At 43.0% G+C, this 23,155-nt stretch overlaps 2 protein-coding genes across 2 annotated transcripts in view; one reads left to right on the top strand and one right to left on the bottom strand.

Annotated features, from left to right (window-relative positions):
* The window catches only part of CCDC93 (coiled-coil domain containing 93), a 37,510-nt gene extending 28,255 nt beyond the window's left edge, over positions 1-9,255 (top strand). Inside the window, exons 17-23 of the mRNA XM_033163707.1 lie at positions 627-698; positions 1,024-1,132; positions 3,233-3,315; positions 6,251-6,288; positions 6,844-6,928; positions 8,285-8,398; positions 9,070-9,255. Coding sequence (XP_033019598.1) covers positions 627-698; positions 1,024-1,132; positions 3,233-3,315; positions 6,251-6,288; positions 6,844-6,928; positions 8,285-8,398; positions 9,070-9,123 — 555 coding nt within the window. The 3' untranslated portion in view covers positions 9,124-9,255. The remainder of the gene's footprint in view (positions 1-626; positions 699-1,023; positions 1,133-3,232; positions 3,316-6,250; positions 6,289-6,843; positions 6,929-8,284; positions 8,399-9,069) is intronic.
* Positions 9,256-11,017: 1,762 nt separating this feature from the next.
* LOC117046476 (5-hydroxytryptamine receptor 5B-like) lies at positions 11,018-19,492 on the bottom strand. The gene is made up of 2 exons (XM_033148403.1): positions 18,773-19,492; positions 11,018-11,391 (listed from the first exon to the last, which is right to left on the bottom strand). The coding sequence occupies exons 1-2, from the start codon at positions 19,490-19,492 to the stop codon at positions 11,056-11,058; spliced, it is 1,056 nt and encodes a 351-aa protein (XP_033004294.1). The 3' UTR covers positions 11,018-11,055.
* Between the last annotated feature and the right edge of the window lie 3,663 nt (positions 19,493-23,155).

Raw genomic sequence — 23,155 nt, forward strand, 5'->3', positions numbered from 1 at the left:
CCTTGGCTTCTAATTTCTGGTTTGGAGGACAAGCCTTAACCATAGTCTGCTGATTCGGATGCTATGGCAAACCGGGGGGAAAGCAAGCCATCTGTAAACCTGCAGCTCGTTACTGAATGTCCAAATAATGAACAAAAAGATACTTTGACTTTTCCTGGTGCAAATCAGAACTCCAGGATAGCTTACCCAGGATTTTATTCTCTACAAGGAGGACTATGTTGAATAGTCTTCTGATACGCTGACTGGTATGCTTCCCCAAACCCCCGTCCTTCCACCTGCTAGTGTGTGTTTTTAACAGCTGTACAACAAGCAGAGCCTGAACAGATTCAACTTTACCCAGGATGGACTTGTGGTGGGGAATGTTTTTCTGCTTCTCTGGGGCAGCTTGTTTTTAGGTGAATACGCTACATATGTAGTAGCAAAAGTTAACATGTTGGGTTGGATCCAGTAAAATGTGTCAGAACATAGCTTTCTTTGACCTCCTTCCCCTCGGCATGTTTTTAACTTTGGTGCGGAACCAGTATAAACCGTGGTCCCGGTATGAATAAGTGACCCTTTTGTCATAATAGTTTTCACTGAATTTGGTCAGCATGAAATCAAGTTTTGTTTTATATCTCAAATGTTAGGAACCCGCTAAAATTATAGACCAGCAGTACAAAACCGAGAGAGAGAAGCTGCAGAAGATCAGACTGCTTCTGGTGAGTTTTCCAAACCGTAAGTCTCGCTGGGTTGGCAGATGTATTTGCTAAATGTGTTCCTGTCCTGTGCAATGCAAATTTCTGGTTCATGCGAGACTCCCGGATTTGTAATGGATGTTTTAAAAGTTTGAAATACCAGTTTGGGGGTAATTATTTGGAAAATGTCACCTTTTGCAGTGGAGCCGAGAGGGCAGGGGGTCTGCATGGCAGCAATTGGTTCCATTATCAGGTTGTTTCTAAATGTCAGTTTGTTTTTTTAGAAACCTAGTCACAGCGTTTTTTGTTTTTTTGTTTGGTTTTGTATATTGTTTTCAATTCCCCTCAGGCCCGACGAAACAGAGAAATAGCCATTTTACAACGCAAGATTGATGAGGTTCCCAGCAGAGCTGAGTTAACACAGTACCAGAAAAGATTTATTGAACTTTACGGGCAGGGTACGTATATCAGGCAGAAATCCATTCCTCACAGCTAAGCACTATAAACCTATGGAGCATGGCAACCACTTCTTGTTTAATGTTGTTGTATCACTGGCTGTTTGACATTCACATTGTATGCCTTCGCAGACAAGCAGGGTTTTCCAAAACATGGATTTAAAAATTCCCTCGGGGCCAAAGATTTGGCGCTTTGTGGGTAGGTTCTTGAATGTTCGTAGCTGGTTCTGCCACCAGTTCACGAGATTACAGGTCCACCAACGAAAGCCTGCTTGTTTCTCAGATGCTCGTCCTCTGGTGAAATTCTTTGTTCTTGGAGAAATGGGGTGGGGTGTCCAAAAATGAGGGAGGGGGGAGAGAAAGGTGACAGAAGAAGAAAATCAGAGGTATTGCATTCCATAGGAACCTGTCATTTTTTGGTACCCAGAGGTAAACTACTCCTATTGTCCTTGGCCCTCATTTTCTGTCTGCCCCAGTTGTTCACTTAGTTTTTTCCACATGCCTCTCTTAATGGAACTCTGGATCCTCTATGTATGCCTGGCTGTCTGCCATTTCCAGAGATCGTGGGGAAGCTGTTCCTTTACACTAGATGAAATCTGCAGGGCAGGACATGAGGTGTCTACCTGCTGTACCCTCTTTGGCGAGATAGGTTAAGGTTAGGGGGGTGCACTGGTAAGCAAGCCCACATGGCCATTTGACACTTTGACTCAGACTGTAGATAATTCAAGGACTTGAATTTCTTACTCCCAGAGGTAGGCAACTTCTCGCCATATGGAACATGTTGTAATTGTTGTATCCCACCCACCTCCCCCCCCCCCAAATTGCTCAAACCATGGTGGGGAGGGGTTTTTAATTGTCTCTGTAAAAACAAATGTCTAGTTATAGCTACAGTGATGTCAAATTTGTGCTCGTCAAAATTAGCAATGTGATCGTTTATATTGAACAAGTGGTTTCCATGGCTACTTCTTATACTTCTCATCTGCAGTGTCATTTCTCATTGGGTTTTCTCCAAAACATCTGTTGGGTGGGGGGGGCGTGTGTGCGCGTGTGCACATACATGCACGCACACTGAATCTTTATCAGCAGCCAAAGCAAAATAATATATGGGTTTTACTGCTCTGCCTCTTCAGGCTATTCAGTACCATTAATGGCTATAAAGAGTGTTCTGTGTCAGAAAGTACATTACCTCTCCTTAGACCGGAACCATCGTTGTATCACTGTCCCAGCCACACTTAATGTAGTGAATTGATGATTTAGGAGAATTCTACCTTTTGCCTGCCTGATCTATGCTAAATGAGCATTGCAAATCATTTAGAATAACCCTTTTTGCTTTACAAGCTGAAATACTGTCACTCCCAATAAATTTATGTGAGCTACAATTCACAGAATGTTGGTTTTATGTTAAGATATATTGCCAGCCTTTTATAGGTTGGCTGAGTACTTAGGAGTGTGTTCTTTCCCTCCTTGGATTTCTATGATAATGTTGAATAGTTGAAAAGAATGTTTGCAAAATTGTATTTCCAGGTTTTGGCTGGGATCCAAATAAGCTCATGGAGGAGTCCTAAGGGGGCTTCCCTGCCCTTGGAGGATGCTTGAGACAGTTTTTTGTTTTTGTTTTTTCATGAAATGCCAGCTCAAATGGTCCCCTGGGTCCGGGGGGTGGTTATTTAGGAAGGGGAGTATGTAGGGAGGGCTGTGAGAAAGATACTGTGTTAGCTTTCAGACCTTTTCATTTCTTCCTACAGAGCTAATAGGAGCCATGGAGAGATTCTGCTCCTTAATAGTTGGAGAACCAGCCTTACATATGACAGCAGGTTCACCTTTTAACCTTTAACATTGTACACCTTTAATGTTGTTTGCCGTTAAGATGTACAACTTTTCTAAGTTAAAAATTATCATGAAAGCCAGCTTTCTCGGTCACCCAATTTTGAGTGCAGATGACACTGGGACTTCTTCTCCAGAAGCTTGTGTTTAGGAGTGCAGCCTAAGTTTGGAACTTTATACTCACTTAACCAGAGTAAGTCTTACTGGACTCTGTTGTACTTACTTACTTAAGAAGGCATGTCTGGGATCACGCTATAAGAACCTTCCCTTTGTTTGCAGTTTCTGCAACACACAAAGAAACGAAGCAGTTCTTTACCCTCTACAACACACTGGATGATAAGAAGGTGTATTTGGAAAAAGAGGTAAGCTGCTGATCAGATGTTCTGTTGTTGTTGTTCAGTCGTTCAGTCGTGTCCGACTCTTCATGACCCCATGGACCAGAGCACGCCTGTCCTCCACTGCCTCCCGCAGTTTGGCCAAACTCATGCTAGTCGCTTCGAGAACACTGTCCAACCATCTCATCCTCTATGGTGCTGGAGGAGACTCTTGAGAGTCCCATGGACTGCAAAAAGATCAGATGTTCTAGCTGACCACAAAGCCCCACCCGCAGTCTAAGCCATTATTTTTGAAATAAGGAGAACTATGGTGAATATTTCCAGTTACAGGTAGGTAGCCGTGTTGGTCTGCCATAGTCAAAACAAAATTAAAAAATTAAAAAATTCCTTCCAGTAAGTGTGCATGCACACGAAAGCTCATACCAAGAACAAACTTAGTTGGTCTCTAAGGTGTTACTGGAAGGAATTTTTATATTTTTTATTTTGTTTTGACTATGGTGAATATATTTGGCTTCCTGTTGGGGTTTATTTTATTTTTTGTCTGTTTTGTAAAGGGGTTTTCCTTAAGGCAGGAGTGGATGGGGAACCCATGGTGCTCCTTGATTTTGCTGGACTACAGGTCCCATCTCCCATGACCATTAGCCATGGTGGCTGGGGCTGATGGGAATTGGAGTCCAGTGACATCTGGAGGGCAACAGGTAATCTCCCCCCACTCCTGCCTTATTGACATCACTTCACAGGATTATTTTTTAAGAGTTGCACAATGGTTTTGTGTGCCGTATAATGTTAATTAGTTATAATATAACTTAGCGTGGGTAGAATGTCTCCTCTGTCTCCTCCATATAGGAGTCCTTGCCAAAAAGTTAAATGGCAAGGTGTAATTATATTACTCTCACTCTGCACTGATGAGAGTGAAACCAGACATAAATTCAGGGATGCCTCTTAATGAGAGGCATTATTTCTATAACCAATGTGCAGTTAAAATATTCATTATCTTTTCCTTTCCTTGACATGATTATGACAGCGCTGAGAATATAGTTATTTTAAAAGTAGTCTTTTAAAATACTAAGTGTTAAATTGATAAATACTGCCTGTATTGAGCATGTGCTCTGCATGCAGAAGATCACAGAATGCAGAAGCTCATCACCAGGTAGGGCTGAGAGAAAACCCTGCCTACAGTCCTAGAGAGCCCCCTGCCAGTTGGTGACCATACTGAGCTGGATAGACCAATTGTCTGACTGTAATAGTCGTGACTCTAAGGCAGCTTCCTCTGTTCCCAATGGTGAATTGAGATGTCATGGAATTGTGGGCCAGCTAGATTCTGCTAAATTTGCTTATTGACACCTGATTACACAAAAAGTTGTGGTTTTCAAAGGCTAAAGCAAACATGGAGAAAAACAAGTGAATTGGAAGAATGTGTGTGCTTTTGTGTGAAGCATGGAAAAGGAAGCCATGTTCCTGTAACCTACCGGTACTTACAATTTTTTATTTTTATTTTTGCTTAAGTGGTGTACATAAATCTTGTTAAATAATAATAAATAACAGGTTGACTCCTGAATGGAGGATTTTCCCATCTCCTGCTTCAGCCCTCCAAGAGGGCCAGCAGATCCTCATTAATGGTATATGTGCTGAGGAGACCTGGTGTGTGAGGGGAACGTCTGAAGCCTTACCCTCACGTAAGAAGCTCTCTGAATTTAGTGGGGATGGAGGTCACAGAGATTGATTATAGGGGGCTGGTCTGAAGTGCATGGATTAAATCAAACTGGATTCTAATGGGGGCCTCATCAGGTAATCGTGTCAGAATGCAACTGCTTCAAGGCTTTTGCTAAAAAGAGGTCAATACATTATGAACCTTCCTTCAAACTGACTTGAGACAATTGGTCCATCTATCCTGATTTTGATTCTTCTGACAGGCAGCAGTTCTCCAGGGTTTTGCTTTGAATAAAGTGAAACATGTGATTGATTGCCTTGTTGAATTTGGCAATGTGTTGTCTCGTGTCAAGTGTTCTTTATAAAGGGGCAGGGTGGAGGGGGAGACCCATGGTTTCTTTGAAGACCTGCTGTGGTTTGCATTGTTATGCCGCGTAAATAGGAAACCGATTGTGTTCTTTCCAACAGCTAATGCAGGGCAAGAAAAAGGAGCAAAAAATGTGCACTAGCACTCTGTGAGGCAAGGGGAATTTTTGTCTACAGCTTAGTTCAGGGTTGTCACCCTTTTTCGAATAGCAGATGCCATGGGGTGTGTGGCAAAACACAAAATCAAGAGTGCAGTCATTGCTGCCCAGATTTCAGTGGGGTTCTGTAACTCTCTGGTTGTATATCCCTTTGTACATGGTACTTCAATTTCTTATGAGATGGTTTTGCATATTTTCTACAAAATGTTTTGATAAATAGGATAGCAGCAGTCCAATATTTATCTGAACACATGTGCTAGCTGTGAGGAGCACAAAATGTTGAATATATGCTCCTGAAAAGATAAAAGTCAATAGGTACACAATTTCTTAGGATATGAATAATTTGTTTAAATATTACAGTGTCCTCGATTTTGGGGCACCGTGCTTAGAACCGATTCAATTAATGCCTGCCTCTTTCTTTTTCAGTCTGCAGTCATCTAAATTCCCTACCAACACATGTTTGTGTGTAATGCTCTGAATACCCTCACACTGTTGTATTTCAAGTACTGTTCTTAGGGTAACATATTACTGGTTCATTACGTGTATGTTCATTACTTCATGTCAGAAAGTATATATGAATACAATAAGAAAATTGTGGTAACCCAGTGAGCCCTGAGATACAATGTTTCAATCACATTAAACTGCAAATCAAGTAATTTAGTACAGCAAAGTCTGTATGATCCAAGCCATATCATTTTCTGAACCAGCCCTATTGCTTAAAAAGCATTTGCTTTTTTACATGGAAAACTTTGCAATAAAAATGCATCCTTGTGTTTGTCTTTTCCCAGGTTAACTTATTGAATTCAATTCATGACAACTTCCAGCAGTAAGTAATCCTTTTTTTTCTGTGGGTGAGGCCCTTACTAACACAGCTTGGCCATTTCACCTCCCTTATGAGGACCAGCCCTTGATTTAAAGAAACAGTCACATGTCTTTACAATCTTTCCAAAAGTTTCAATGGTCTATACTCTTAAGGGAAAAAAAATTAAAGTCATGTATCCCATTCAAGAAATTATGCATGTCACAAATACCGGTACTTGTTTCAGTGCCTTTTTTCTGACAGTATGCTGCTTCTTGTTTTTCAAGGGGAAATGTAAAAAACAGTCCTACATTATTATTTCTTTTGTCAGACAAAGGCACACTTTAATAGGCTAGCCCTAAGAATTCTGTCGAAATCAGTGGGGCTTGAATAAGCATCACTGGGATCCAAACAGGCCAAGTTTGTCTTTTCTGTCAACAGCAAGCAAAGTTTGACTTCCTCAATTTACCATTTAGGCTGCAGACATATTGCGTGGACTCTCACTCTTTCCACAAGTGACCTTGGCACCCATTCTCCTTTGTCTAATGCCCTCATGCCATGTGTGCCCCATTCTCATTCCAGAGCCATGGCTTCTTCTGGTGCTCGAGACCAGTTTCTGCGGCAAATGGAACAAATCGTAGAAGGAATTAAACAGAATCGAATGAAGGTTGGTTTATTATTTTCACATAAGTTTTGGTGGTGTTTCTTTTTAGACCTCAATATAACCTTTATGATTTGTGCAATGAAATACAAACCTACAGAATATCTGGAATGTGCTTTCATTCCTGCGCTGCTACATTGCGCTCATTATTACCCTGTGAGCATACTGCAATATTCTAGCAATTGAAATAGAACCCAGAGGTTGAAGATGCATCTCTATACCAAGCACAATGGAAACGATTTGGATGCATAGACTTGGTCCTGAAAGCAAATGCCTTGGAGCATAATCAAGTGTGTGTTGTGTTCCTCCATCATGCACAGTTCTTATCCCAGATCACATATCTGCCAAAATTCCCTTGCGTTATTCTTTAAATTACCCCCTTTTCTTTCATTCACAGAGATCCTTCCTTCAAATAAATGGCCATACTCAGTTTTTAGATTTAATGATTTGTAACTAAGATGTGCTGAATAGAACAAGGGATAACCTAAGGTGTAGGAAAGCCACTTATTTATGGTAGGCAGTACTGCTGCACTTGATAATTGGCTAGACTCAGATAAATAATGAACTGCCTTTGCCAGAACACAAAACATCTCCGACTAAAAAGTTTCTCTAGTGGATGCCATAGTAAAAGGAAAAATAAATCCAAGGGAAGTTTGATCTTCTTGCTATCTCTGCATTGAAAGGACCCCCTGTAGATGTTCTCCTGTGGAAAATGCTGAACCTTTAAAAAAAAAAAAAACACCAACAAGCTTCTTTGCTACAGCCACTCTCACTCAACAAAGTGGAAGGTGTTTCCTTCTTGCTTGCCATTTTTTAAACTCATCCCATTGGGGTGAGACAAGCACTTATAGCACAGAGCACCAGTGTGGGTCATATACAGTGCGTTGTCCAGTAGGGAATCTGGCTCAAGTCAGTACACCTGTTGAAACCACAATGCAGGTATCCTTGAATGAGATAGTGTAGGAAAGAAACGTTCCATGAGCAGAAAGGCAAAATTTCACTTGGTCTTGATTTTCATTTATGAATGCAGACCATGAATGTGGGGCCTCATGAGTTACCTTGCTTCTGAGATTTTAAGCAAAGGGGTGTTGGAAAACCTTCACCACAAGATAACTGACTTGTGGCACTGAAGGTTTCATAGTGATTTCACTTTTTAATCCTTTGCTATATTTCTGCTCTTTCCTAGTTGTACACTAACAAATGTTTCTATTGTTGGAACAAGTGCAGATGCAGGGAGCACTTGTTTATCTGTTTTGTTTTTTTGTTTCTTTTTAAGAGAGGAGAGGGGGAAATGCTGGAGGGTTTTGTTTTTGGTCTTGCGCATTGCAAGGTACCATAATACTTTCCCCTCGTTACCAACAGATGGAAAAGAAGAAGCAAGAAAACAAAATGAGAAGGGACCAGCTAAATGATGAATATCTGGAGTTGCTGGAGAAACAAAGACTCTACTTCAAAACGGTCAAAGAATTTAAAGAGGTAAATGGGACAGTGGTGGGTGGGGGGAGACAGAACACGCATGCAGAGATACCTTGTCTCAAAAGCTCTGACCATGACGTGGTGGCTTAATAACACACACTTTGATTCAGCACTACTTTGTGATGCCACAGTGTCTCGTCCCCGTCCCCATCCCCACCCCGTCATCTAGCGCTGTAAATTTGTGGGCAGAATGCAGATTAGCTGTTCACAACCTGGTACCCTGCAGATGTTTGGTGCTACAACTCACATAATCTCTGTTAGCCATAGGGCTGAAGTTTTAGTCCTAAACGCAGAGGGCATGAAGTTCAGAAAGGCTTGTGTGAATGATTCTAGGTAATATAGTTGGTAGCAGAAGGCCAAGAACAAACAGTCTGGTTTTTTCAGATATTCTTATTTTCCAGCATAATTCATCCGGACCAATCCCATCCAGCACCTTTTCACTTTAACAGTAAATTCCACCTGCCTTGCCTTCCATATTACCTACAGCATGTGTTAAAAGACAGGCAGCTGATTTGGACTGTAATCCTATATGCTTAGTTGGAAATAAGACCCATTGAATTTAATTACTCTTGCTTCTTTGTAGCCATGCAGGTTTGCACTGTTAGTATCATCATTTAACTGACATGTCTTGTTTAATATTTTAAATCTTCCATTTCTTTGTTTATCAACAGGAATGCCGCAAAAATGAAATGCTTTTATCCAAGCTGAAAGACAAGTGTTCTTGAAGAACTTCAGACAGCAATTTATTTATATGATTGAATTCATTTTCATTTTGATCCAGCCCAATGACTGGATGTATTCCTTTTTGAGATTTAATGCAGTATAGCAGTTCAGAAATATTACCTTATTTGATTACTTTATGTGTATGCATATATAAAAAGACAAAGTGACGCTGTTTTGTAAATGATTTACCTGGGCACTAGTTAACATTTCATGTGCACTAGAAAACATATATTATGTGTTAAACAATAAATATGTATAAATCAAAAGCTCCAAATTTGTTTGGCTGACTAACTTGCTTTCTAAGCTTTTTTTCATCTATTCATGATAAAAAAAACATTTCTTCACTAACAGGGATGAGTGCAGATATTGATGTTTTGCCCATTTCTCTGACAAGCTACAACATTGGCATCTGAAATTCTGCACAGAGCATAGAAATCTTCAGCACAAATGACAGAATTTAATAGCTGTTTTAGAATTTTCAACATCCTGAGTTCACTCTAGAAACAACATGTGTGCTAGCTGAAGACTGAAAGGGGTCCCCAGACTAGGATCTTGAGGTAGCCTGAAACCTCAAAGCAATAGTTTAAAGCTTGAGAATTCGGTCTGCATTGGTGTCACCAAAGTATATATTGCATACTGTTGTTTTTAAATATATATATATGGCAATTAAGTTATTTTATACTAACCAAGCTGTCAGACTCATTTTAATGAGCCTGATGCCAACTTTGCATTGATATTAAAACTGAGGTAATAGCTGAACATGCAGCTGAGTAAAAGAACTTTACCACATTTATCCCAACAGAGTAAAACATGTGTGATGCTGCAAGAAAAGATTGCACTTATTTTTCATTAAATACACCTTAGCATTTTTCTCGAAGAAAGGAACACCAAGTGTTTGCCAAAGTATGCTGGTAACCGCTAAATGACTCTGAAGGAAACCAGTTGATGCAATATTTTTTCCACTCTTTGCATTCAATGTTCAGAGTCATGATTTTCCCCATAAAATGCATTTAGCACTATGGTTACAGGGCTAAGACATAAAACACATGCTGGCTACATGTAGGCAAATCCAGTCCAGTTAATAGGGTCATTTGCAGCTACTAAAGGAAAGTTTCCACATATCTATATTTCCCCAAAACAACTGATTTGAATTGGAAGGCTCTGGACTTGCCAGCTGAGAATTTAGTTTCAATGCTCCCCCCCCCCCACTGTAGTCTTCAGAAAATTGCCTCCATCCTCTGCCTTAACCCAACACTTCCTTGTGCCATTTCACATAATTGTTTTTGCTCAGTTTTGCTGCAATTAAAGTTTTAAAAGTTCAGCCACCCAAGTCCAATGATTCTTGTATCTCAGCAGTCGCTGGTCTTTATTCTGATTCATATCTGAAGAATTACTAAAACAAACAAATATTTTTAGGGATTTTATTTGTTGCTGACCCTTTACTTACCTCCAGGCTCTGTGTATTGTTGTGCCTTGCAACTCTTGGAATTCTTGTTTCTGATGCCTTACTACACCCACCATAAATGTTTCATAGTAAAAGTTATTGGTGACACTAAAACTGGCCACTGGCAAATGAGCAAATACGGTCTAGCCTTTACAAGGCAACACAGGACAGCTTGTTGCACAGGCTTAATTGTGATCGAAATGGGCGTTCTTAAAATTATTTGCTGCCTTTCATATAGGGAGCTGCAGCCAACTGGGCAGGAGGACTTTTGCAGTGGTTAGAGATTTCTTATCTAGAAAGTTGGGCTGCATTGCAATGGAGGGTGTGTAACGGGCTATGTTTCTGATATATCACCCGTTCTTATTGCTTAATTCCCACAGTCAAGCGAAATACGCAAACGGAATTACCTAGCAAACAAAATTTGCCTAAAGGATCTTAGTACAATCCAATAGGTCTGGCAGCCCTGCCCCACCCCACACCACTGCTCTTTTTACCTCTGCCTCACAAAAAGGTTTTTGAATGCATTGTTGTAGTTTTTGTTAAAAGCTGTATAAATCAGAGGATTGAAGAAGGAGTTGGAGTAACCAAGCCAGAGGAAGATGCTTTTCCAGACTGGTGCTATGGTGCAGGAGCAGAGGGGGCTTATTAGTTCTGTGACAAAGAAGGGAATCCAGCAAAGTACAAACACACCAATTAAAATGCCAACCATCAGAGCCGCTTTCTTCTCTTTCTGTTCTCTCCATGTTTCTCCAGCATCTGTCTGGAAAGTGACAGTCGCATGACGAGCTGTAAACACCATCTGCGGCTGATGAGAAGCTTCTTTCACCTTGACATAAAAGCAAACAGGAATTATTACCAAGACAGTTTTGTTTAAGTAAAGGATTTCTACACACAACACACAACCCTTCACTGTTTTTCAAATGACAGACCAGCTGTGTCCAAGCCCAAACTCTAGACTTCAATCACTATATATGTATATTTATAGACACATATATAGTTTATTGCAAGTTTTCTGCTGGGGTGGAGGGAGGCAAGAAAAATGCAGATCAGGACAGAACTACGCTGCCCCGTTTTTCACTCCAGCAACATACAGCACAAACTCTACCGCTGCACTACCTCAAGTGTCAGAATCCAAAGGGTGGTGAGGTCTTGTGCATGGATTTCTGCCTTTCAAGCCATTCTGCCCTAAACCTATTCCCCTTGATCTCAAGCAGTACAAAGTAACATCCCACGCAGCACAAGAAAAGCAAAAATGGCAATGTCCCCAAGTGAACATCTGCACAGAAATGGGCTTTTTTTATCCTAGTCATAATGTTTGGCACTTTCGTTATAGTAATCCAACATTTGGCTAGATGTGGGAGCCAAGGAAAACTGGCCCTCTCTCTAGCCTATTGAAATGTATCCCCACTGTCCAAAGCACACACACACACACACACCCCACAGGGTACTACAGCAGCATCAATACTAATGGAATAATACATAGCAATGAACAAAAAGGGTTCTATCCAGTTCTTCCACTGCTAGATGTCTTTGAACTGACCTTCATCACATGAGAGCCCAGGGTGCTTTGATTTAGCAGAGGCTAACGTCAACAGGAGAAACAGAAAGATTGGGTTTTTTTCATCAATTAACCCTTCCCTGTAGACCCCCCTCCCCCCCCCCAAAAAAATACACCAGTCTGCCTCAAAACGTTGCACCCTCTGACATGAATCATACACACAACACTGGAATGACCACAGCTGTTTGCTCTCTGAATGGCTAATATTGCTGGAAAATGTTACTGGAAAACTAAAACAACCACCAGCACTGCAGGACTTGCCTGGTACTGGTTGTTGATGACTAGCAAACAGTATTGAGGAGAAGCTCTGGTGCTGAAAGGTAAAGGTAAAGGGACCCCTGACCGTTAGGTCCAGTCACGGACGATTCTGGGGTTGAGGCGCTCATCTCGCTCTATAGGCCGTGGGAGCCGGCGTCCAGCTTCCAGGTCATGTGGCTAGCATGACTAAGCCACTTCTGGCGAAACCAGAGCAGCACACGGAAACACCGTTTACCTTCCCGCCAGAGTGGTACCCATTTATCTACTTGCACTTTGATGTGCTTTCGAACTGCTAGGTGGGCAGGAGCAGGGACCGAGCAACGGGAGCTCACCCCGTTGCGGGGATTTGAACCGCCGGCCTTCTGTTCGGCAAGCCCTAGGCTCTGGTTTAGACCACAGCTCAAATTAAGGGCTTCCGGGTGACATCCAATGATTTCCACCTGCTTGTGCAACAGAAATGCACTCATGCAGTGGGACTTCTGGTCTCTCTCCCACTTCAGCCCTGCCAAATCAGCTCGAGATGCTCCCATGTAGGGGAAGCAGCAGGGTAGTAAGGAGAAGCATTTGTTGGATCTTACTCTTTGTATGACGCTTTACTGACAAACAGCAGAGACCCAACATGAGGTACAGCTCTGTTAGAGACTGCTCTGTTTGTCTGTCCTCAGCTTTATTCAGTAATCCAACTACAAAGGAATGGACAAAACATAATTGTTATCACTGAAGTGAGAAATTAATAGGCATTTAATGTTGCTTTGCCTAACTCAGGGTTCCATCTGTAAGGGCCTGACTGTTTTGAACCTCTTTAGTATGAGAGGAGGGTAGCAGCCCCAGAAAGGCTAAGTGTGAGCAAAAAGTCATCAGGGTGGATAGTGCAGTCCTTCCCTACAGGTGAGAGACATGAATCTGGAATGTAACAACACATGAGAGCATAGAGGCCTCTTTGAAACTTGCAAGTGCATCGCCTATGCTAGGAAATAGAAGGACATTTATTTGTCTATTCCTCCTCCTCCTCCTCTGCATTGATATTCTCAACCAATAAATCAATGACTGCAGATCTTTCCCCAGGATCTATATTAGTAGCCTAAGCAAATGCTTCTCTGTTGGACTTGTAGGGGGGGGGGGGTGAAATTGCTACAGTAACAGAAATAGGTAAGTGGGGCTGGGAGTATACCTGCCAGTTTCACTTCAGACTTTACTGCCTCCAGGACACGCAGTAAATATAGTCTGCCTCACTGATTTGTTTTCCTTCCTGCTGCTTCAGGTGTTTCCTGTCATCCTGGACCATTTTCTGCAGCCTCCTCTCCTTTGTATTTGCTTCTACCTGCATCAAAAGTCCTGGCAACCAGAACTGAGAACTATGGTCTACTTTGATCCTAACATAAAAGGCTTGGCCCTGCAGATGATTAATTGCCAGGAATGTTAGCAAACCTTATCCTACTAGTAACCTTACCTGTAGTGATCCCATTGATGGCAGTGGGACTGCATTAAAACAAAATATACTGTCCATTTTATGTCCTAATTCTGTTGCATGTGCAAGTCCCACTGAATTTAAGGGGGCCTCGTCCCCCCCCCAATTCCTCCAAGCAGATATAGGGTTGAAGCCACAATTACAAATAAACAAAAAACTGAATCGATTTTCTGTGTGCAAAGATTAGGGCCCCCTCCAGACAACCTGTTTATTGAGCATTCATCATGATTTGCTTGCACAAATCAGGAGATTAGATTATATCCTGTCTTTAATGAGCATTCATTCTGATTTGTTTTCTGCAATGAGCATTTGTCCTGACAGGCTTTTTATACATCACCCCATTAATCAATTGTTCATCTAACACTTTTCATTGTGTTTCCCGGTCACTTTCCTAACAGTAGAAATTCTGGGGATTATTATTTTTTAAGTGGATTTGTTGCACTAGGGCAATAGAACTCCTTAATCCATTTAAAATGTGAAAGCCTAAAGTTCCTATGTGTACTTGCGCCACTCCTGTGAAATAGCGATGGCTTGCAGGTACCCCAAGTCTTGTTAACTCTGCACAACACCTCTTCCTTTCCCAAGAAGATAACATTGACTCAATGTTTCTTAGATCTTGCCCGTTCCTTCTATGTTTTATTTCAACGTTGAAACAAGGACACAGTGAATACAGAACTCCAACAAACATATTTGCAAAAATGTGCAGAATGTCGATGACCTATTTCTATCTGGAATGTGACTAATCAATCTCCTTCATAGATCGTATCAGAATGCCAGGAAAATGAAGCACCCAACTTTGCAGTCCTTGCCCAGGCAAATTTGATCACACTGGAAGAGAATGCAGTGACTATCACTCTGCTCACTTGAAGTACCAGTAGCACTAGTAGCTGGCCTTGTTAGTTATAATTAAAACTACTCCACTGTAAAGCCAAGCACAAAAAAAGGTTTCAAGACAATGGTGTGCACACGATTAAATAAAAGACAGGCTTAAAATAAATTTTAAAAATCATTTTGGGTTGGGACTGTATATAAGGAAGTTTTGTCTATCAAGAAAGGAAACTGGACTGGGAGTAGTGGAGCACTTTCCTAATCAAGGATGCTAAGATCCTATCCACATTTCAATGGAAGAAAGATTTAATTCAGCTGGGGTTACTTTGACATAAACGTGAGTAGGAACCTGCTGTTGCTTGCGACAACTAGATCTGTATGTGCACCCCCCAAAATGTAACTGTTATATTCAGGTGCCAATTCACACATTCAGATAAATTGAAAGTTGCAAAACACGCAACAACTTTACCATGATAATACAGTAATCTAATAAAGGCAGCACCTTCGCCTCCCATGTGGTGACATGATGAAGATCTGAGGGCCCTTGGGGTTTACGATCCACAATTCCCTCCGCCCTTGCTTAATATGATAACAATAAATTATTTTTTCAAGTGCTATTAAGCACTTGCCTTAGGAAATGAAGATTTTTGTCCCACACATCAAGTTGCAGTTTACCAAGACATTGGTAACGTGGTGCATGTTTACTCAGAAGTAAGTCCCACTACTTTTCAATGGGGCTTAATCCCAAGGACTGCACCCTCAAATGTTCAGTATGTGTGTGCACACACATTCTTTTGTGTCTGTGTATCTTATTTCAAGACACAGTATTATACAAATTTCATTCTTAATATCACAAAAAATTGTATTTATCAAAGTTCTTTCTCTGCCTACAAAAAAAGCAAACGATTGCAAACTTGAAAATTATGGAGCCAATAACATAGGAAATGCAATTTTAAAAAACGTCGGAAGGTTAAGCTTTTGTGGACTTCAGCCACGTTATCACATGAATGCAGTATTATTCTGGGCTACCCATGTGGTGGTGGGACTGTAATGCAGAAAAGTGCAATGAGAGTTTTGTAATTAACAGCAGGCGTTTCCCAAAATTTGTTCTCGATAACAACTGCATTGTTATATCAGTAAGCCAATAAAAAACAAAACACAGAATCTGATACAAATCCTCTCGGTTTTACAATCATCGTCCCCCGGAAAGAAACAATTCCATCTTCTTGTCCCCACAAACTACCATGTGTACATATATATAGCTGTAACTCAAGATAACACTTCATTCATCTTATGAAGTGGACTATAGTTACCAAAAGCTTCATGCAATGACACATTTGTTAGTCTTTAACTTGCTACAAGTCTCATTGTTCTTTTTTGCTGCAACCAACTAACACGGCTAACCCCTCCCCCCTCCCCCGAAATTGCTGCCATTGATTTTGGACACACTTGGAATCTGTCACAATCGTTCACATCAAGCCGTGCAAGGAAGCTATAAAGGAAATCAACTGGGATCATTTATGAACAGAAACGACAGGCACTGAAAATCAAGCCCAATGTAAACTTTTGTTGCTGACTTCAATGGTATGGAGACTGTGACCAGCATGAGAAATGGTAGTACATATTAATATGGATAGGCTCAGTTGGCAGAACATGAGATTCTTAATCCCAGAGCCACGAGTTCAAGCCTCACATCGGGTGAAAGATCTCTGCATAGCAGGGGGTTGGACTGCACCCTTCATGCACCATTGCAACTCTACGAATCTATCAACAGCAGTTCCCAGTGATAGCTAAATAGAACCTCCTTATTCAGAGGCAGTGTGTGCCTTTGAATACCAGGCGCTTAGGGCATGCAGCAAAAGAGCCATGCAGCAAGTGAGCTCCCTTTGTAGGCATTCTAGCAGCACCTGGCTGGCTAGGAAAAAGGATGCTGGACTAAACAGGCCTGACCACCCATTCCCCTCTCTTAACTCCTTTACGTGACATGCAAAGTTCATTCCTGTATATTTTACCTCCCCTGCAATTAATCTTTACTTTCTGCACGAGTGGGTAAGAGTTAAGAAATGCACGCAGGTGGCTTAGGTTATGTACCTACTGATGCATAGGTGGACAGACAAATGATGACTCTAAGAGAAAGACTTCATTTCCAAACTCTTTGCCACAAGCAAGCATGTGTGACAGAATAATTCAATACATAGTTAAACCATTCTGTAATACACCAAAACAGTGCAGAGACCTGGGGGAGATGTGTGCATGCCAGCGATATTGATACAGTGGTACCTCGGTTTAAGAAGAGCCCTGTTTACGAACTATTTGGTTTACGAACTCCGCAAAACCGGAAGTAGCGTCCTAGTTTGCAAACTTTACCTCGGTCTAAGAACGGAAGCCAAACGGTGGAAGGGCACCGGCAGCGGGAGGCCTCATTAAGGAAAACGTGCCTTGGTTTAAGAACGGTTTTCGTTTAAGAATGGACTTCCGGGACGGATTAAGTTCGTAAACCAAGTTACCACTGTAATTCCCTTCCTACCAAAGAATGAGTCCCAAGATGGTTTATATAAAAAGCACCCCCTCAAAAAAAAATAAAAGGGGACACAGACACTATTAAAGACTCTTGAGCACAATCCTAAACTCATAAATTTATTCCTACTGCCTTCAGTGGCACTGTGAGTGTGTTTAGGATTGCAGATGTAGACTACAGAAGACTCCATTTAACTGAACATGGTTTGGGCTTCCTTCTGTGTAAACATGTACATTATTGGGCTGCATGTGTATAAATAAAAATATTAGCTCTTTTCCACTTTGGTTGTGCCAAAGGATAAAACGGTAGAAACCATTTATTATCTGCCTCATCTTAAAGCATTGTAAAACCTTAGAAGCACTGCACGGCAAATATTTGTATTTACAATGGTTTCTTTCTTCACACAATGAGCATCAGCTTTTGAGGCTGCACCAAAACAGAAAAGCAGCGCATAAGACGAAAACAGATTTCAAACCAGCTGTGTAATTTTGCATCTCCCCATTCATTCTGCCACACTGTCTGTCTAATGCCTGCACATTTATCTACTTTCCATCTCAGATGTGCCACTCCACTCTCATCCTCCAGCTATTCCTAGCTGAATCTTTCTGTCCTGATGTTCACTTTTGCTGTTTCCAATACATCCAGAAGTCCCTACAGCTGTTCTAGAAACTCTTCCCAATGTTAGAGCTAACCCCAGAGCATAAATAACACCGAGTATCGGTAACTTTCTCCAGAACCCACACACCTGGGATTAGAGGTAGACACTCCCCTCAGCAGAGAGCAGAACTTTCAAGCAGGCTTGGAAAACCTACACTTCACACTTAAGAAGCTAAGCAAAAGCTCTGGATAAACGCACTTCCTCTCCTTTTCACTATGGCCCCCTGAATTTCCAGCTGCATCCAGGTAAAAATTTCCAGCTTGCATCTTTCTGCTTGCAAGTTTCAAAACTTGATTCCGAAAGAAAGAAAGAAGCTTTCATTCTAGGCTGCATAGCAGTTTCATGAATGCGATAAATGCCTCTCCTTCACAGCCTCAGTTGCTTTTGAAAAGATTTGCAATTCCGGAGCTATAAAACCAAAGTCTGAACTGGCGCTGGTTCGAAATAACCCTGGCTTGCAGCAACTGCTGTCTACACCTGCTCAACGGCCAAGTTCAACAATCCAACCTTGAATTGTTTGGATGCCTGCTGGTGAAACGCAGATTTAGATTCCGGTTTGTTAAAACTTATCCGACCCACCGTTCGCCCTATTGCTCAACCACGTTGCGCGCGACCCCCTGCTCCCCCACAGAACTTTAGAGTTGGAGGGTCATCTAGCCCACCCCCTGACAGATCCGAGGGTGGCATTGCGGGGGAGCCGGATTCCAACGAAGCCTCGCGTATCACTTTCCCCCAGCCGCGCCGCGAACCCCTCCCAAATGTTGGGAGGGATCCCCACTGGTCATCTAGCCCAACCCCTGACAGTTCAGAGAGTGGCGTTGCGGGGGAGCAGGATTCCAACGCAGCCTCACATATCACGTCGCACCCCACACCCCCGTCCTCCCTGCGCACCAATCTCCCCCGCCCCGCGGTGCTTTACCTGGCCCGTTTCTGGGAGGGGCCCGACGGCGTTCCTGCCTCCGACGCGGAACTTGGCCGCCTTGTAGATCTTCCAGTAGACGAAGAGCACGACGCCCAGGGGCAGGTAGAAAGCGCCTCCCGTGGAGAAGACGGCGTAGGCGGGCTCGGGGCTGACCTGGCAGCGCTGCTGCTCGGCGCTGTACGAGCTGCCTCCCCAGCCGAGCAGCAGCGGCAGCAGCGCGATGAGCGCGCCCAGCGCCCACGCCACGCCGATGAGGGCGCCCGAGGCTCGGCGGCGCGCGCGGGGGGTGTAGCGCAGGTGCCTCGAGACGGACCAGTAGCGGTCGAGGGCGATGGCGGCCACGCTCCAGATGCTGGCCGTGCAGCAGAGTACGTCGCAGCAGACCCACGCGTGGCACAGCGCCCGGCCCAGGCGCCAGCGCCGCCCGCCCGACAGCTCCTTGGCCAGGCTGAGAGGCATCACCAGCGCCGCCACCAGCGCGTCGGCCGCCGCCGTGGACGCCACCAGGTTGTGCGGCGCGCGGTGGAAAGCCCTCACGCGCACGATGGTGGCCAGCACCAGCAGGTTCCACACGAGCGTGGCCAGGGTCAGCAGTGCCAGCAGGCTCAGCACCAGCAGGCGGAAGAGGGACACGGGCTCGCCGTCGCCTGAGCCGGGAGACGGCGAGGACGAGGTGCGGTTGACTCCTCCGGCGCCTGAGGAGCCGTTCAGCGGCATGGGAGCGGGCGGAGGAGGGGGAGGCTGGTCCAATCAAAGGCACCTGGCTGCTCCGAAGTGCTTGGGAAACTCACGACGGCGGGCAGGTGGCCGGCAGTCTAGCCGCGCAAAGCGCACCAGCTGCTGCTCGCTCCGCCCCCTTCGGAAAGGCCGCTCCCGCCGCCAGCGCCACGTGCTGTTGTTGCTGCCGCCGCCGCCGCCGCCGCCGCCGCCGCGCGCGCCTTGCTTTCCCTAGCCTGGGGGTGCCTTGGAGCGGGCGAAAAGAACTGCCTGCACACTGCCTCTAGGAGAGCTCTCCAAGGTCCCCGGCAAAAGGTTGTTTTCCCAGCTGCAGGAGGTCGAACCTGCGACTCAAAGCACATCCCTAAACATCCGCCTCCACTATCTTATCTGACGGGCCTTTAATACAGCAGTAAATACCTGGCCCCAGTGCTCAATCAGTATGATAGGCAGGAAGAAATTCAACTGGTGCAGCCTTTTAGTGCCAATAATAATAATTTATTATTTATACCCTGCTAGGGCCGGATTTAGGTTTGATAAGGCCCTAAACTACTGAAGGTAATGGAGCCCTTTTATATGTCCAGCTGTCCTTTGTTAACAACAAATTGTCGCTGTTTTTGTGTTGAATATATGCTATATGGTAATTTATGGACCTAATAGGTATCTAAAGCCATTTGCACATGCAGAATGTAGGCACCCTATATATAGAAAAGAGCAAACCAGTGATATTTTAGGGAGCAGACGGGGCCCATTAGTTACATCATAGGAGCCTACACGACACAAAACTTGCTGTATGTAGGTTTTATTTTATTTGCTTTTTATGTTATATTTTGGAAATGTACATCCAGGTTTTTTTCTCCTTTAATTTTTTTGGGGGCCCCCAAAAGAGTGGGCCCCTAAGCTATAGCTTGTTTAGCTTGTATGTAAATACGGCACTGTACCCTGCCCATCTGGCTGGGTTTCCCCAGCCACTCTGGGCGGCTCCCAACAGAATATTAAAAACACAATAAAACATCAAATATTAAAATTTCCCTAAACAGAGCTGCCTGAAGATGCAAGAGGATGGTTTCCTTATTAGTTTAATCCTTCCTTTCTTCCATGGGCGTAGCCAAGCTGGGGGGGGGGCAGGGGACTAAATTTTAAATCCATAAAAAATACTAAACTAACTGAGGTTCTGCCCCCAACATAAAGCCTGCCTATACCTATGCTTCCTTCCTTCCTAGATGGGCAGGGTATAAATAAAATTTTAATTTGAATTATTTATTTTCCAATGACATTTGAAAGGTCACAGGTTGTTTTTTTAAACAACTGTCCTGTAGCCTACTTCTGCATACCTCATGTTCACCTGAGAATGCTGATCCCTCCATCTTGTTTTTCAGTAGGCCTGTTTTGACTTCCAACTTAGTTGGCATTCAACCACCGGAGTTGGTTATTAGAGAGACAGATAACAACAACAACAAAGGCAAGAACAGTTTTAATAGGGCTGACTTTTAAGACAGTAACAACAGCACTAGTTGTAGTGAGTGGGATAGAAGTAATTGCATCTGTGGAAGAGTCACCTCTCCCTCAGTCTCCCAATTGGTTTTCTGCGCGAGAGGCCATCTCACAGGACACTGCTGTTATTTTCTTCTGGATAAGAACTGTTTAATGTCCTTTGAGAAAGTTGCCTTTATCATCATAGATAATCATGCTGCAGTAGCTATGGCAACCGGCTTCAGCACCTCAAGAAGCAAGGCTGTAATTTTGAGAGAGAGAAGACAGATCTAGATGAGGTCCAGATTTTCATAAATTATAAGTAATGGAAAAGCAAATTGGCCCACTTAATGGAAATGGAAGGAGGGGGAAATACAGAGAGGTGGGTCTTACTTCTTCCACAAAGCAATTAAGAAAAAGAAGGAAGGAAATAAGTTGTTCACATTGCATCTGCAATTACTATCATGCAAAATGTTGCCTCTTACTAGGCACAGGAGAATTACACTTTGAATTCGCTTTTTCTCTGTAGTGGCTGAAGGAATAATCTGCGGAACAGCCTCACTTTAATTTCCGGTCTGTCCAAAGGAGCCTGGTGCCTTGGCAGCTGATACAATCGACTTTTTCATTACTGTTTATCATTTCTTTTGTTGAAAGGTGTTAAGAATGATCAGTGAAGGCAAAAGAGCAGGAGCATGCCTTTTGGAACCTATGTTTCTCTAGATAATGGGGAGAGGCATGACAGAGATAGCATCAGTTCATGAGAAAAATATATATGAAAAATGGGTACCTTCATTTTATAAAAAAAAAATTTAAATCATTTTGTGAGTTGGTGCGTGTGAAAATGTAGTGCTAGGGCAAAGAAGGTAACATGGATACAAAATGCATATAACATGTTGGAAAGGCTGAGAACTGACTCATGAGATGTTCCCCCATTTATTGAGATGCTGAGAAAGGTACTGAAGTAATATTAAAACAAGGAATCATTGGTTTGAGATATTATTTGCCACATAGTTCGAAAACTTATGGGATTGCTCTTCTTTCCTCACTGAAATGGGTTGCCACTTTTCAGAACCCAACCTGCAAAGCTTTGTGGGGGAAATACTTCAAATCATGATAAAATAATGCAGTTCATCAACGAAGTCAATATTTTTCACTGGGGTTTTATCTTTGCCTTCTTAATCTCCAATTTCTGCCTTCTGAAGGTCATTACGCTGACCTTCATGCACTAGAACAAGATTAGCAAATCTGTTGAAGATACCGCTTCACAGCACCTCATTTTAATATTGTTTTCTCTATTTCATTTTTGCTATATAGGTTTGTGGGTTTTTTTTCTAAATTAAAAAGTGGCCATGCGCCACTTTGGAAACATTTGTTGGGAAGCAGTTTATAAATCCTCTAACAAATAAGGGGGAGGGGGAGAGAAGAGATGAGGTTACTGGTTTGTGGGTCTCATTTGTTCTTGTTTTATTATGCATTTTGTTTTCATTTTTTTATCCAATATTTCTATGTTGTGAACCACCCCAAGATCTACAGATGAAGGGCGACACACAAAATGAACGAACCAATGAACATTTCCTCCTTGTCACTTGTCATTTTCCAGTTCAGCTATGGAAGAATGGGAAATGAATTAAATCTGTGATGGGGAACGTGTGGCCCTTCAGGTGCTGTTGGATTACAACTCCCATCATGCATTAGCATTGGCCATGTTGGCTGGGGCTGATGAGAGACCTGGGGTGACCTTGTACCAGTCCCGACCTCACAGTGTAGTCTACCTCATGGAATTTTTGTGAGGATTAAATGAAGAGGGGCTGAACCATGTACCCCAGGCTTCCTCAACCTTGGCCCTCCAGATGTTTTTGGCCTACAACTCCCATGATCCCTAGCTAGCAGGACCAGTGGTCAGGGATGATGGAAATTGTAGTCTCAAAACATCTGGAGGGCCGAGGTTGAGGAAGCCTGAGGTACACCATCCTGAGCTCCTTGGTGGGAAATGTTTATAAATGTAATAAATATATTTTGCTTTTATTCATGTCCTGCCTTTCTTCCCCCATGGTGCCCCAAATGGCACACATGTGGTTCCTTGCAGTGACTAGCTCAGCTTCAGCAAGGTGGTAGCTTCAAGGGCCTACACACTATGCCTTTAAAATATGTTTGAAACACCACCACTCCACTCTAAAGAGTTCTGGGTAC

Source organism: Lacerta agilis, chromosome 1 (genome assembly GCF_009819535.1).
Source record: "Lacerta agilis isolate rLacAgi1 chromosome 1, rLacAgi1.pri, whole genome shotgun sequence".
Taxonomy (NCBI): domain Eukaryota; kingdom Metazoa; phylum Chordata; class Lepidosauria; order Squamata; family Lacertidae; genus Lacerta; species Lacerta agilis.